A 14,828-nucleotide genomic window follows, 5' to 3' on the forward strand; every position below is an offset into this window, starting at 1 on the left:
GAAGAACACATCCGAGGCAGGAGCCCTGCAGTCCATGCAGATGACTATTCGCCTCCTGGAGCTACTGGGGTTTGTGATAAATTACCCAAAGTCCCATCTTCTCCCAGTGCAGAAACTCGAATTCAACAACTTGTTGTCCCTCGTCTCGCGGGCGCGTGCGTCCCAGCAGATCACAGCTCGGCAGATGTTGAGATTGCTGGGCCACATGGCCTCCACAGTTCATGTGACTCCCATGGCCCGCCTTCACATGAGATCTGCTCAATGGACCCTAGCCTCCCAGTGGTATCAGGCCGCTGGGGGTCTAGAGGACGTGATCCACCTGTCCACGAGTTTTCTCAAATCCCTGTATTGGTGGACGATTTTCTCCAATTTGACTCTGGGACGTCCCTTCCAAATTCCTCAGCCACAAAAAGTGCTGACCACGGATGCGTCTCTCCTGGGATGGGGAGCTCATGTCGATGGGCTTCACACCCAAGGAACTTGGTCCCTCCAAGAACGCGATCTACAGATCAATCTTCTGGAGTTGCGAGCGATCTGGAACGCTCTGAAGGCTTTCAGAGATCGGCTGTCCCACCAAATTATCCAAATTCAGACAGACAACCAGGTTGCCATGTACTATGTCAACAAGCAGGGGGGCACCGGATCTCGCCCCCTGTGTCAGGAAGCCGTCAGCATGTGGCTCTGGGCTCGCCGTCAAGGCATGGTACTCCAAGCCACATATCTGGCAGGCGTAAACAACAGTCTGGCCGACAGACTGAGCAGGATTATGCAACCTCACGAATGGTCGCTCAACTCCCGAGTGGTGCGCCAGATCTTCCAAGCGTGGGGCACCCCCTTGGTGGATCTCTTCGCATCTCGAGCGAACCACAAAGTCCCTCAGTTCTGTTCCAGGCTTCAGGCCCCCGGCAGACTGGCATCGGATGCCTTCCTCCTGGATTGGGGGGAGGGCCTGCTGTATGCTTATCCTCCCATTCCTCTGGTGGGGAAGACTTTGTTGAAACTCAAGCAAGACCAAGGCACCATGATTCTGATTGCTCCTTTTTGGCCGCGTCAGATCTGGTTCCCTCTTCTTCTGGAGTTATCCTCCGAAGAACCGTGGAAATTGGAGTGTTTTCCGACCCTCATCACGCAGGACGAAGGGGCTCTTCTGCATCCCAGCCTCCGGTCCCTGGCTCTCACGGCCTGGATGTTGAGGACGTAGACTTTGCCTCTTTGGGTCTGTCAGAGGGTGTCTCCCGCATCTTGCTTGCTTCCAGGAAAGACTCCACTAAGAGAAGTTACTTCTTCCATTGGAGGAGGTTTGCCGTCTGGTGTGACAGCAAGGCCCTAGATCCTCGCTCTTGTCCTACACAGACCCTGCTTGAATACCTTCTGCACTTGTCTGAGTCTGGTCTCAAGACCAACTCTGTAAGGGTTCACCTTAGTGCAATCAGTGCATACCATTACCGTGTGGAAGGTAAGCCGATCTCAGGACAGCCTTTAGTTGTTCGCTTCATGAGAGGTTTGCTTTTGTCAAAGCCCCCTGTCAAGCCTCCTACAGTGTCATGGGATCTCAATGTCGTTCTCACCCAGCTGATGAAACCTCCTTTTGAGCCACTGAATTCCTGCCATCTGAAGTACTTGACCTGGAAGGTCATTTTCTTGGTGGCAGTTACTTCAGCTCGTAGAGTCAGTGAGCTTCAGGCCCTGGTAGCCCAGGCCCCGTACACCAAATTTCATCATAACAGAGTAGTCCTCCGCACTCACCCTAAGTTCCTGCCAAAGGTTGTGTCGGAGTTCCATCTGAACCAGTCAATTGTCTTGCCAACATTTTTTCCCCGTCCTCATTCCTGCCCTGCTGAACGTCAGCTGCACACATTGGACTGCAAGAGAGCATTGGCCTTCTACCTGGAGCGGACACAGCCCACCAGACAGTCCGCCCAATTGTTTGTTTCTTTTGACCCCAATAGGAGGGGAGTGGCTGTAGGGAAACGCACCATATCCAATTGGCTAGCAGATTGCATTTCCTTCACTTACGCCCAGGCGGGGCTGGCTCTTGAGGGTCATGTCACGGCTCATAATGTTAGAGCCATGGCTGCGTCGGTAGCCCACTTGAAGTCAGCCTCCATTGAAGAAATTTGCAAAGCTGCGACGTGGTCATCTGTCCACACATTCACATCTCATTACTGCCTGCAGCAGGACACCCGACGCGACAGTCGGTTCGGGCAGTCAGTTCTTCAGAACCTGTTTGGGCTTTAGGATCCAACTCCACCCCCCGAGGGCCCTGTTTGTTCTGTTCCAGGCTGCACTCTCAGTTAGTTGGTAAATTTTTTAGGTCAATCTCATTAATGTCCTCGCCGTTGCGAGGCCCAATTGACCATGGTTGTTGTTTTGAGTGAGCCTGGGGGCTAGGGATACCCCATCAGTGAGAACAAGCAGCCTGCTTGTCCTCGGAGAAAGCGAATGCTACATACCTGTAGAAGGTATTCTCCGAGGACAGCAGGCTGATTGTTCTCACAAACCCGCCCGCCTCCCCTTTGGAGTTGAGTCTTCCCTTGAAGTGTATTGTCTTGCTACATACTGGACTGGCCGGCTCGAGCCGGTTTCGGGCGGGAAGACGGCCGCGCATGCGCGGTGCGCATGGGCGCGCGAGGACTAGCAAAGGCCTTTGCTAGTAAACTTTCCGATGGAGGGGGCTGCCGAGGACGTCAACCCATCAGTGAGAACAATCAGCCTGCTGTCCTCGGAGAATACCTTCTACAGGTATGTAGCATTCGCTCTGTATGTCTGGATTGGTCTAGCAGGGTTTAAGGAAATGAATTTAGCAGGCAAGAACAAATTGATCCTCTTTTAATTAAAGGCCTGACTTACACACACAATAAAGAATTCTGCTGCATTTAAATATGATGGAATCTCTGGTCTGTGATTTCAAATGAGTTTTCATCAGCTGTCTTTGACTAAGTTCGTGTGCTTTTGTTCAATGTGAGCCGAGGTAACACCAACCCTTAACCCTCAAATAAGTCCTCAGTTAATGCAGGTGAAACCTGTGAGTGAAATTGTGGAGTTGCCATTTTTTCCTTTTGTGCTTATGTTCACTTGGTTTTCAAGTGAAAAAGCTGTTTCCTTCTGACCCTAGCAAGGGTGTGGCCTCCTAACTATGGAATGTACCTTGCAGATTTTAAGGTTGTACTTGAGACATGGCCTTTCCCTGTGATTTACACCCATTCTTCAGTTACGTTAGGTTATGTTTGACCCAAAGAAGTTCACAACAATATTTAAAGCAAGTTGAAGTAATCATACAATAAAGCAATAAAATCCAAAGTAAAAATTTCTAAAATATATCCCTAGTATTTAAATAGATCAGTATATGATAACATACCAGTGCTCACCAATCTTTTAGCGGTTATAACCCCAATGTGAAATGTTCGACCCCATTTAGTGCCTGCTCAGTTTGTGACCTGAAACACAGTTCTCTTTGCTTCTTAAGATCACAGTAGACAGCCTTGTAGGTCTAAGGTACTTCCTGGATCACCCAGTGGGAACTTTATTTTTTTAAAGATAGGATCTTTTTTTTTCCCTTGAATGGAGCAAGTGTAATCTTTTGTCTGTTGGAAAACTCCTATTTCTCCTTTCTTTAACTTTAGGATACTAGGAAATGCTGTTGAGATGGGAAGCTACATTTTGCATTCCCCCCCTGCCCCCTCCACTTGCTTGAAGAGAGTTTATAAACTGGTGCCTCCTAGTCTGCAGCTGCTTTATTCACCAGTTCTTGTTTTGAGCTCTATATTCATTAGGGGTATTTTAATTGCTTCACAGAAACATTCTGTTATTACATATTTAGAAAGGGATGCTCATAGGGGGAACATATATGCTGTCTACATTGGTGAAGAATCTAAAGGGTAAAGGGCATCTTATCAGGTGACATGTTAACTTTTTAAGAATAAGGGAGGTGTGTAAAGAAGGAATTACTCTTGTGTTCAGTTTTGGAGGTCGTTTGTTGCTAAGGATGTAAAAAGAATTGAAGCGGTGCAAAGAAAAGCTACGAGAATGGTATGGGATTTGCGTTACAAGATGTATGAGGAGAGACTTGCTGACCTGAACATGTATACCCTGGAAGAAAGGAGAAACAGGGGTGATATGATACAGACATTCAAATATTTGAAAGGTATTAATCTGCAAATGAACCTTTTCTGGAGACGGGAAGGCGGTAGAACTAGAGGACACAAAATGAGGTTGAAGGGGGGCAGACTCGAGAAAAATGTCAGGAAGTATTTTTTCACGGACAGAGTGGTGGATACTTGGAATGCCGTCCCGCGGGAGGTAGTGGAGATGAAAACGGTAATGGAATTCAAAAAAGCGTGGGATAAACATAAAGGAATCCTGTTCAGAAGAAATAGATCCTCAGAAGCTTAGCAGAGATTGGGTGGCAGCACTGGTGGTTAGGAGGCAGGGCTAGTGGTTGGGAGGGGAGGTTAGTGCTGGGCAGACTTCTACGGTCTGTGCCCTGAAAATTGCAGATACAAATCAAGGTAAGGTATACTTATAAAGTAGCACAAATGAGAGTTTATCTTGTTGTGCATACTGGATGGACCATACAGTTCTTTTTCTGCTGTCACTTACTATCGGCCTTATTTTCGAAAGTGATGGGCGCCCATATTTTGACCCAAATCGGGAGATGGGCACCCATCTTGCAAAGGCGCCCAAATTGGTATAATCAAAAGTCGATTTTGGGCGTCTTCAACTGCAATCTGTTGCGGAAATGGGCAGAGTTGACGGGGGAATGTCGGAGGCATGGTGAAGGCGGGACTGGGGCATGTTTATCGGACGAGGAGAGATGGGCGCCCTCGGCCGATAATCGAAAAAAGAAAGGCGTTTTTACCGCAAATTTTGGTCACTTTTTTTGGACCCTTTTTTTTCACGAACAAGTCCCAAAAAAGTGCCCTAAATGACCACCCCTGACTCCCCCAGTGGACACTAACCCCCCTCCCACCAAAAAAAAATAACTTTAAAAACTTTTTTTTCCAGCCTTTATGCCAGCCTCAAATGCCATATCCAGCTCCATCACAGCAGTATGCAGGTCCCTGGAGCAGTTGTTAGTGGGTGCAGTGGACTTCAGGCAGGTGGACCCAGGCCCATCCCCCCCCCCCCCACCTGTTACACTTGTGGTGGTAAATAGGAGCGCTCCAAACCGTCCCCAAAACCCACTGTACCCACATCTAGGTGCCTCCCTTCAGCCATAAGTGCTATGGTAGCTATGGTGTAGAGTTGTGGGGAGTGGGATTTGGGGGGGATTTGGGGGGCTCAGCACACAAGGGAAGCGAGCTATGGACTTGGGCGGTATTTTAATGTTTTTTTAATTGTTACAAGTGCCCCCTAGGGTGCCCGGTTGGTGTCCTGGCATGTGAGGGGGGACCAGTGCACTACGAATCCTGGCCCCTCCCACGACCAAATGCCTTGGATTTGTTTGTTTTTGAGCTGGGCGCCTTCGGTTTCCATTATCGCTGAAAACGAAACCGCCCAGCTCAAATCCGCACAAATCCGATGCATTTGCCCGGCACAAACCGTATTATCGAAAAAAAGATGGATGCCCATTTTTTTTTTCAAAAATACGGTCTGTCCCGCCCCTTCACGTACCTGTTCTCGGAGATAGACGCCCATGGAGATGGGTGTTCGTGTTCGATTATGCCCCTCTATGTTACTCTTCTATTATGAATTAAAATTATAGCTTTGAATTGATTTGAATTTATCCATTTCGACCCTCCACTTATACATCATACGATCACTATACAACTTTGTATTTCCACACACCCACACCAATAGCACACATTCAACCTTGCTCTGCCCCTTCTCATCCTCATGGCATACATGAAGATGAGAAGGGGCAGGTCATGTTGAGCATGTTCTCCCCCCACCCCTCATTCCATATGGTGCACACAATCGACACCTCCTCCTGTAGCATCCACTATCCAGTCTGCTCCAATGACCCTCACCTCTCTGTGTTACTCACCCCTTTTGAGCTTGGTTTGCCCCTGCTTCTTCTGTCCCTGCCCCAGTAGTGCAGCAAGAAGAGAATAAGATGCACAGCTGCAAATCAAGCTACGTCCACATCCTCTCCCAGTCTAGACCCAACTGTTCATTTAAACCATGTCACCATCTGTACAGCCCAGTGGTTCAAATGAATAGTTGAGTCTATCTAGATCGGCAGAGAAAGAGAATGTGGCCTGATGTGCACCTCCTCCTCTTCTTGCTATGTGATCTCTAAGGGGAGGGGGGTGAGAGGGATTGATGAGAGCTGCTGATGCCGGTTCCAGTGCAAATTCTGTGCTGCACATTTGCACAGAATTTCCTCAGGAGTAAAGATTGCCACATGTATCTGTATTTCCTATAATAACTTTCATATTCAGTAGCCTGTTCACATCAAATATCAGTGAATGTGAGAGCCTTTCAAAAGGATCACACTCTTATTTCTGATACACCTTTATGGCACGCTTTGAAAAGTAGCATCAGTAGCATTGTGTGGAATTTCTTGTTTATATATCTGTATATTTTGTTTTAGAGAAGTTGACTTTTAAGAAAGCCCCCACTCCTCAGGAATTCAGAGAAGGAGAAGATGCTGTGATAGTGTGCGACGTGGTGAGCACACATACCCCCTCTGTCATGTGGTACCACAAGGGAAAAGACATCCTGAAAAAAGATGGTAAGAGAAAAGGGGCCTCCGAATGGGTCTCCCCTACCTATCACTCTAGGCCAAGGGTTCTCAACCCAGTCCTCAGGACACACAAGCCAGTCTGGTTTTAAAGATATCCACAATGAATATGCATGAAGTAGATTTGAATACAGTGGAGGCAGTGCATGCAAATTTATCTAATCTATATTTATTACGGGTATCCTGAAAACCTGACTGGTTGGGTGTGTCCCGAGGACTGGGTTGAGAACCCTCCTCTGGGCAACTTTCAAATGACAAGGAAGCACTTAGTCTTCAACACCCCCCCAGCTGTGCTTGTAGACGATAGAGAACCCTCCATACAATTCCAGAGAAAAGAGGAGAATTTATTTTCTAGTAATTTACCTATCTTAGGTGAGAAAGATCACTTTCACCAATTTTTTTCTTGTTATTCATTTTCCCCAGGATTTATATAGCACATCTTAAATTGCACGTGAAAATCTAGTCGTGTTCTGGATTTACACATGCAACTTAATTAATTAACAAGCCAGCAAAGCTGATAATTGCCACTTAACAATTATTGACATTAATTGGCATTAATTAGAATTTACAAGCTGAACAAAGTGTATTCTATAATGTGATGCATATAAGTTCTAAGTTGCATAGTTGAAAAGGGGGTGTGGCCATGGGCGTGGAATGGGCGGGTTGTGGGCGTTTATAAAATCTATGCACATGGTTATAGAATACACTTAGTCCCTGTGTAATTTAGGCATCGACATTTACATCAAGTTTTACTTGGCATAACTGCCCATGACTAAATTTAGTTGCATGGACGGGCGCTTGGCATATTCTATAAACCGCACAGAAATTTAGGCTTATTCTATAAAGTAAGCCTAAATTTAGGCATACTTTATAGAATACGCCTAGGCGTATTTTGTTTTGGTGCTGATAATTTTTAGGCATGATATATAGAATCTAGTCCCTTATGTCAGAATAACAATATCATATTGAAAATCCAGGTTAAGATGAAAAACTCAAAATTTGCTAACCACAGTCATTCTGATATTCAAAAGCACTTATCCATATAGGGCTAGCTTCTGTATATGGTGCCTGAAAATTCTGTGCTGAAAAAAATACACCTAGGCCTATTCTCTATAGTACACCTACATTTTATAGAATAGGCTTACTCCAAGCACATCTCCATGCTACCAAATTTAGTTGCAGCCACTTACGCCATGTTTTATTCGGCATAAATCCCGACTCCTAAATTAGGCACAGAGCGGGTGTATTCTATAACAACACACATAGATTTTAGAAATGCTCCCGCTCATGGCCACAGCCCCTTTTCAACTGTGCAACTTAGAATTTACACGCACCATGTTACAGACTACACTTAGCGAGTTGTGTGTGTAAATCTTAATGCCAATTAGTGCTGATAATTGCTTGTTAACATCCAATTAACAGACCTGATTAGCTAAACAATTAAATTACGCACATTGTTATAGAATGCGCTTTGATTTTCATACAAAAATCCAACTAAATAAAAGAGGAGAAAGATACACCATTGCATGGAATACAGATCATATTTTCCCAGTCCATATAGTTAGAATTGTCAGCTGCCTGCACTTTCTTGATTCTTTTTTTTTTTTTTTTTTTTTTGCTTTCTTTTTATTGTTTTGTGATGAAGTAGCAGGACAAGCTTGTAAGTTTCTGTAAAAAGCAAGGAGACTGTCACTACTTGAAGGTTTATGGGGATGGGAGGATGGGAAATTAACTTCTCTTTTCCCAGGACATAACATTGGAATGAAGCACTGTCAAAAGTTTTCTTAAACTAAGAAATGTACAGATTGATAGCAGATGCAACTTTCAAACTCTTCCCCTTCTGCCAGTTTTCTTGACCTGCTACAATACTGCATAGTGTCCACAGAAGCAGTACTCTGATGGGAAGAGAAGGAGTGTGTTGAAACCTTTCTATTGCACCCTTATGAGCTGAGAGGTTTTATAAGAGTGAGATAGTAACACCAGTTCTTGTTTTAAAATGATTTTTTTATTATTATGTTTTAGTCTTACACTTTGTATTGAAGTTTTTGAAAAGAAATCTATAAACACAAAACATAACAAAACATTAAGTACTATAGAACATATAACAGAAATGAGTTCAAGTGATACATATAGCTGACCACCTGCCTTTTACCTGTGTGTGATCTGCCCTTTTTTATTTTCCTTACAGATCGATTTGTTGTCCTAGCTAATAATTACCTGCAGATCCAGGGGATCAAGAAAACAGATGAGGGCATTTACCGGTGTGAGGGCCGCATCTTAGCACGCGGAGAGGTTGATTTCAGGAACATTGAGGTGTTAGTTAATGGTGAGTACATCAGAGTAGATGCAGCCCCAGATCAAACGCATTGGCGCATGGGTGTTGAAGGCAAAACAGCAATCAACTTTCCTTGAATTGCCTTAATCCAGTAGTTTTCAATCCAGTCTTTGGGCACCCCTAATCAGAAAGGTTTTCAGGATACACGTAAAGAATATGCATGAGGCAGATTTCCATACATTGGAGATAGTGCATGCAAATTTATGTCATCCATATTCATTGTGGATATCCTGAAAATCTGACTGCCTGGGTGTGTCCCAAGGACTGAGTTGAGAACCTCCACCTTCATCATTTGCAGGCATCCTCACACGATTAGATAAGAAGTACATAAACTGGGGCAGGGGGAACAGGGGTCTCTATTACTGGGTTGCTGTTACCACCAGCCTTCATACAAGTATTTGAGTGCCTCTGTATTTAAATTCATTTGGTTTGCATTCCTCTGAAATTTTTGGAACGCTTGCAAAACAAAACATTGATTTATCATGCATTTTTACCAATGGACTGTTTCATCTTTAAGTATCCAGTGCAATGTGGGAGACACCTCACATTTTTTGTGAATTTTAGGTACTGTACTTCATTCTTGTTTGAATATTTAATTCATTTTTTCCTCTCTCGTTTCAGTTCCTCCAACTATTCTGGCCAGGCAGAGCATAGTGAACAGCACAGCTGGCCTTGGGGAGTCTGTGGTACTCTCGTGTGATGCTGATGGCTACCCTGAGCCGGAGATCAGCTGGACAAAGTGAGCCACACTCACAGGGTTCCTTTTCTATGCACATAGTGTAAACGCACAACCCTGAAATAATGAGAGTACACTTCCTCTCTTCCTCTCTGTTGTTCCTTCATCCGTTATGTGGGGAGAGGGGAGCATATTGCCTGTTTTTGTTAACCAAAGTAAATTGTCCATCTTCCATTATAGTTTGGGGGTGGGGTGTTATGAAATGAGAATCAGAGAAAAAAATTGGGGATAATGGAGACTTTGGCTAGATTTTTTGGTATGGTTCTGGCTATTGGCATAAAAGAGTTGAAATAATTTGAGGTCAGTGAAATTCCCTAATCATAAATGGTGGAACCTGGATGAGTATGACAGGGAATGGACTTGGCCTGTGTCTTACATGCCTCCTCTGAGCACCTGTTGCTTGACACTGTCTAGGACACGACTAAGTTGTAGGACATGGGTATGGCCCAATTTAGCAGTATCTTTTTTATGATGTGTGCTCTCCTCTTCTGGGAAGCAGTGTGATCTGCAGTTATTATGCATCAGAAGAGCTCCTGCAGAAGTAGGGGCCATCCAGCAGCTGTTTGTGGGCAGTATCTTAGCATTCCACTGCATCATGAGTTTCCCTGCACCCGCTGACATACTCCTTCCCCATGTGCATAGTCTTACAGTTTGCAGATTCCCAATCTCTCTCTAAAGGCCACTGTTGGAGAGCTCTGTAGCCAATGAAAATAGCTAGTCCCTTTTATTAATATCACAGAATTATAGAAAGCTGAATTTGTGTAGGATCTATAGCTGTCAAAAGAACTTTGCATCCCCTTTACCCAGCTTTGTGTCATGATTTGCCTTGTACTTTAACAGTGCAGGAATGTTTACTTGACTAGTGGGCCGGTGTTCAGTTAGAACCAGTAGTTCAGCACCAGCTAGCCCCAGACTAAGGAATATGGAACTTTTCACTCATGAAATGTGACTACACAGCCACAGAATAAAGAATGGTTAAGGAAACCAGAGACATAGGGGCAAGGTTAAGCTAATGTGTTGACAGGCGTAATTTAGAGTGATGGGAACTGAGCAGGGGAATGTGAGGTGCCTATTTTCACGGCGCCCCTTTTAAACATATTTATGCACTTTTGATCTGTGCAGAGATGGTGAAACCATTGAAGGAGAGGATGAAAAATACAGTTTCAGTGAGGATGGCTCCAGAATGACCATCCACAGGGTCGAGAAGAGTGACGAGGCCGATTATGCGTGCATTGCCGAAAATAAGGCCGGGGAGCAGGAGGCATCCATCCTGCTGAAAGTCTATGGTAATGAAGCTCAGCTAGCTTTACCTCTGCCTCAACACGCATACCTATGATTTCTGCAAGTGTTTACATCGCCCACATTGATGCACAGAAGAGAGTGGACTGAAATCATATTTTTAGAATAATAAGCAAAATGAAATTCAGTGTTTCTATTCCACTAGTTCTCAGTATTTATTTTGACAGGCAGCTGGGTGTTCAGCAGAAGGATATAAAAGAGACGCTAAAGCTTCCTGTGACAAGACGGAAATGCCAAACCTTTTAGGTGTGAAATGAAAATTGTGTAGAGATTTACAGTGCCTTGAAAAGTCTTAACACCCATGTATGTTTTTAATGTTCTGCTGTCTAAAAATTATTCTTTCAAAATGCATTAAAGCGAGAGTTGGTTTCATCGAGCCACACAGCAGAACCTATGTTTTTGATGTGAATGAACAATTACAGAAATATTCAAAACTTAATTAGAAATAAGAAACCAAAATGTCTTGATTGCTTATTGCTTAAGTCTTACACTCCTTGATTCTGCACTTGGCAGATGCCCCCTTGGCAACAATAAAATCCATGAATAATTTAGCATTAATGTCTATGAACCTTAAGACAGTGGGATGGTGCAGTTTTTGCCCATTCCATAGCATCCCACAGATCAATCCAGAGACTTGTGGGTTATGTCCCTCTACCAGCAGGTGGAGATAGAGAGAACTTCAGAGGTTTACTATATGTGGTCATGTGCAGTCACCTTAACTTCAGTATTCTCTCTATCTAGCAGGTTGTTGATCGTATCTGTGCATCTCTGGATTGATTGGCTCCTGGCCTGGTCCCCTGGGTCTAGTCGAGCTGCTGGGGTCTGAAGTGTCCTGGTCTTGGGACTTGGGTGCACACCTGGTGGTGCCAGGTCCCTCCCTTCCTCCCCCATCAACCCCTCCTATCTGCCTGACTGGGGTTTGTGGTTCTCACTCTCCTGACTTTAAAAGGAGTCTGAGGTTTCTTTTGCTCTGGCGTCCTCTCCTGCCTTAAAAAAAAAAAAATCTCAGTCTGATTTGTCCAGCATGGCAAGCTCATGCCAGTTTGCAGTACCGGCTGAATGGTGTGAGGATCGACTTGGCATGCGACAGTGATTTCCAAGGGGGTGAGTAGTCATTATCCTATCTGCGCTGGTGGGGCACAGCAAAAGTGACTCCCAGTGTGGGAGCCACTGGGCTGCTGCAGTTTCCCGTGCTGGAGATCCACTGTACAGCCCGGCTCATTTTGGTGGGCGCAGGGCAGTGAAAATTGAGGGCGCCATCTTTCTTGCCACTCCACATGGCAATGCTGAAGCTCCAGCGCTCCCCTGGGGCCTGATTTGCTTGCGATTCAGGCAGTTTTTTATGTAGACTTTTCAGAAATGTGACTGGGAAACTGAGGTGGATCACTCCTAGTTTCTTCATATTTGATATTTAAGGGCTTCTAAGAAAGGAGGCCTGGGGTGGTTTGCAGATTCCTGTGGGAGTCCTCGGGTGTCCCACAGCTTTGAGTCTCCCGCAACTTTCCAGGGGCGAGGACGGAAACCTATTAGTCCCCTGCAGCTGTCCTGCGGCAGCGAGAGCCTTAAGCTGCAGCTTGGAAAGTACTGACTATCTGAAAGTCTTCTGGTAGAGATGCCTTTCCTTCACTAGGTGATTTACACTAAGAATATTTCTGGACCCTCCTTGAGGAGGTTCAGGGTGTGTGTACACCATTAATGGAGGGGAGAAAGGGATCAGGATTAGGGATCCTACTCTAGGTTTTTCACTCTTTCCCTCTTCCCCTTTCTCAGAGCATGGCAGAATACAGTTTGTTTAGTTAGTCGAAGGCTGTTGACTCCATGTTTCTGTGAGAAATGTTACATTCCTTTCTGAGCACACTACCAGAACCCTTATCCACACTTTTATCACTCTCGCTTAGACTATTGCGACTTGCTTCTCACAGGTCTTCCACTTAGCCATCTCTCTCCTTTTCAATCTGTTCAAAATTCTGCTGCACGACTTATATTCCGCCAGTGTCGTTACGCTCATATTAGTCCTCTCCTCTCCTCAAGTCACTTCACTGGCTCCTTATCTGTTTCTGCATACAGTTCAAACTCCTCTTATTGACCTATAAGTGCATTCACTCTGCAGCTCCTCAGTACCTCTCCACTCTCATCTCTCCCTACATTCCTCCCCGGGAACTCCACTAACTGGGTAAATCTCTCTTCCTTAGCATCCCTCCGGACCGGCCCAGGATTGGACTGATGGGGGGAAATCCGCTCACTGGGTAAAGCTCTCTTATCTGCACCCTTCTTCTCCAGCGCTAACTCCAGACTCCGTTCCTTTTATCTTGCTGCACCCTATGCCTGGAATAGACTTCCTGAGCCAGTATGTCAAGCTCCATCTATACTCGCTTGTTCAGTACCCTTATTTTATCATCCCCACCTTAGTAATTCCCTTATCTCTCACTTGTCCTGTGTGTCTGTCCTAATTAGATTGTAAGCTCTGTCGAGCAGGGACTGTCTCTTCATGTTCAAGTGTACAGCGCTGCGTACGTCTAGTAGCGCTATAGAAATTATAAGTAGTAGTAATAGTAGTCACTAGTGCAGGCCTCTCAGGTTTCGGTTTCCATGATAATCCTGCACCCTCTGTGCTGCCTTGGTGGCATTTGCTCTGTGTTTACTGTTTACATCAAGCTAGTTTTATTCAGGAGGGTGGCTGGCCTTTCAGCCTGAAGGTTACAAGTTCATGGCTGGTTTTATCCATCCTGTTTGAAACTGTGGGCTCAGCTAGGTTTCCAGTGGGGCATATTTTATTTCGTTCTCTCTTATTGCTTGCCTGGCCAAGCAGTTCTTGCATGTCTGGAACAGTTATCATAACTCTACTGTACTAAAGATTGCCCTTCTCTCTCTCTCTTTGCACACTGATACTCTCCACACCTTTGCATTCTAGCCTCAGATACCCCGTTATCTGCAGCGTACCAGGTACCTCTAATTGCTTCTATGGCATTTTTGGCATCATTTCATGGTAGGGGGTACCTAAATTTCATGAGGAGAGGTCCAGGAACTACTTCAGTGTAGAGGTAGCTTAATAGTTGTTGCAATCAGCTCTGTAGTGCACAATGGTGCAACAGCCATATTCTGCCACACCATCTGTTTCTGGTTCTCAGCCACACTTGTTAGCTCCAATGCACAGCAGTTATAGTGCACAGTCACACCAGCCAATTCTTGTCCCTATCTGCAAGAAGTTAGCGCTGGCTTAGGCATCAGACCACTGACGTGGCTTCCAAGTCACATTTGGCAACCTGCCTTTTGGAAGTAATCTTGGGACTGGAGAAGATCTAGGGCAGTTGGGTAAGGACCTGAGGGATGTCCAACTCTTGGAGATTGCCAGGGGACGAGTTTAAGGATGATTTTTAATCCGCTTGGTTTTGTCATAGGTTTTGTGGGGCCAGGAAAACCACTTTCAGGGTTTCCACTTCCACTACGACAAGCCACCTGGCTGCTGGTAGAATGAGCTCTGTTTCAGCTCCAGGTCAACCTATTCCTACTGTATCTTCCAACGATGGAGTATAAGTTCACTCCTCAGGCAGGACTCCTGTACTGGTTTCAGGAGGAGTGGACCAAGATTACCTCAGCTCAGATGCGTCTTAGTTTTTTCTATCGCACAGTTACAACCTGGACTTCACTACAGATTTTTCCTTGAGTCTACATGCAAACTCAAACACTGTCAGGCAGTGCTTGCTACCTTGCCAATGTTTATTCCTTTAGGTACAGTCGAGTCTGTCCCCAGTTGCAATTGGGGAATGGGAAGT

At 45.2% G+C, this 14,828-nt stretch overlaps 1 protein-coding gene across 6 annotated transcripts in view; it reads left to right on the plus strand.

Moving 5' to 3' along the window:
* Nucleotides 1-14,828, plus strand: part of NCAM1 (neural cell adhesion molecule 1) — a 533,904-nt gene that overhangs the window by 292,457 nt on the left and 226,619 nt on the right. For all 6 annotated transcript variants that reach the window (XM_030220520.1, XM_030220521.1, XM_030220525.1 and 3 more), the window contains exons 4-7: nucleotides 6,536-6,676; nucleotides 8,874-9,011; nucleotides 9,642-9,759; nucleotides 10,879-11,042. In XM_030220520.1, the coding sequence (XP_030076380.1) occupies nucleotides 6,536-6,676; nucleotides 8,874-9,011; nucleotides 9,642-9,759; nucleotides 10,879-11,042 (561 nt within the window). The remainder of the gene's footprint in view (nucleotides 1-6,535; nucleotides 6,677-8,873; nucleotides 9,012-9,641; nucleotides 9,760-10,878; nucleotides 11,043-14,828) is intronic.

Source organism: Microcaecilia unicolor, chromosome 12, assembly GCF_901765095.1.
Source record: "Microcaecilia unicolor chromosome 12, aMicUni1.1, whole genome shotgun sequence".
NCBI classification, from domain to species: Eukaryota; Metazoa; Chordata; class Amphibia; order Gymnophiona; family Siphonopidae; genus Microcaecilia; species Microcaecilia unicolor.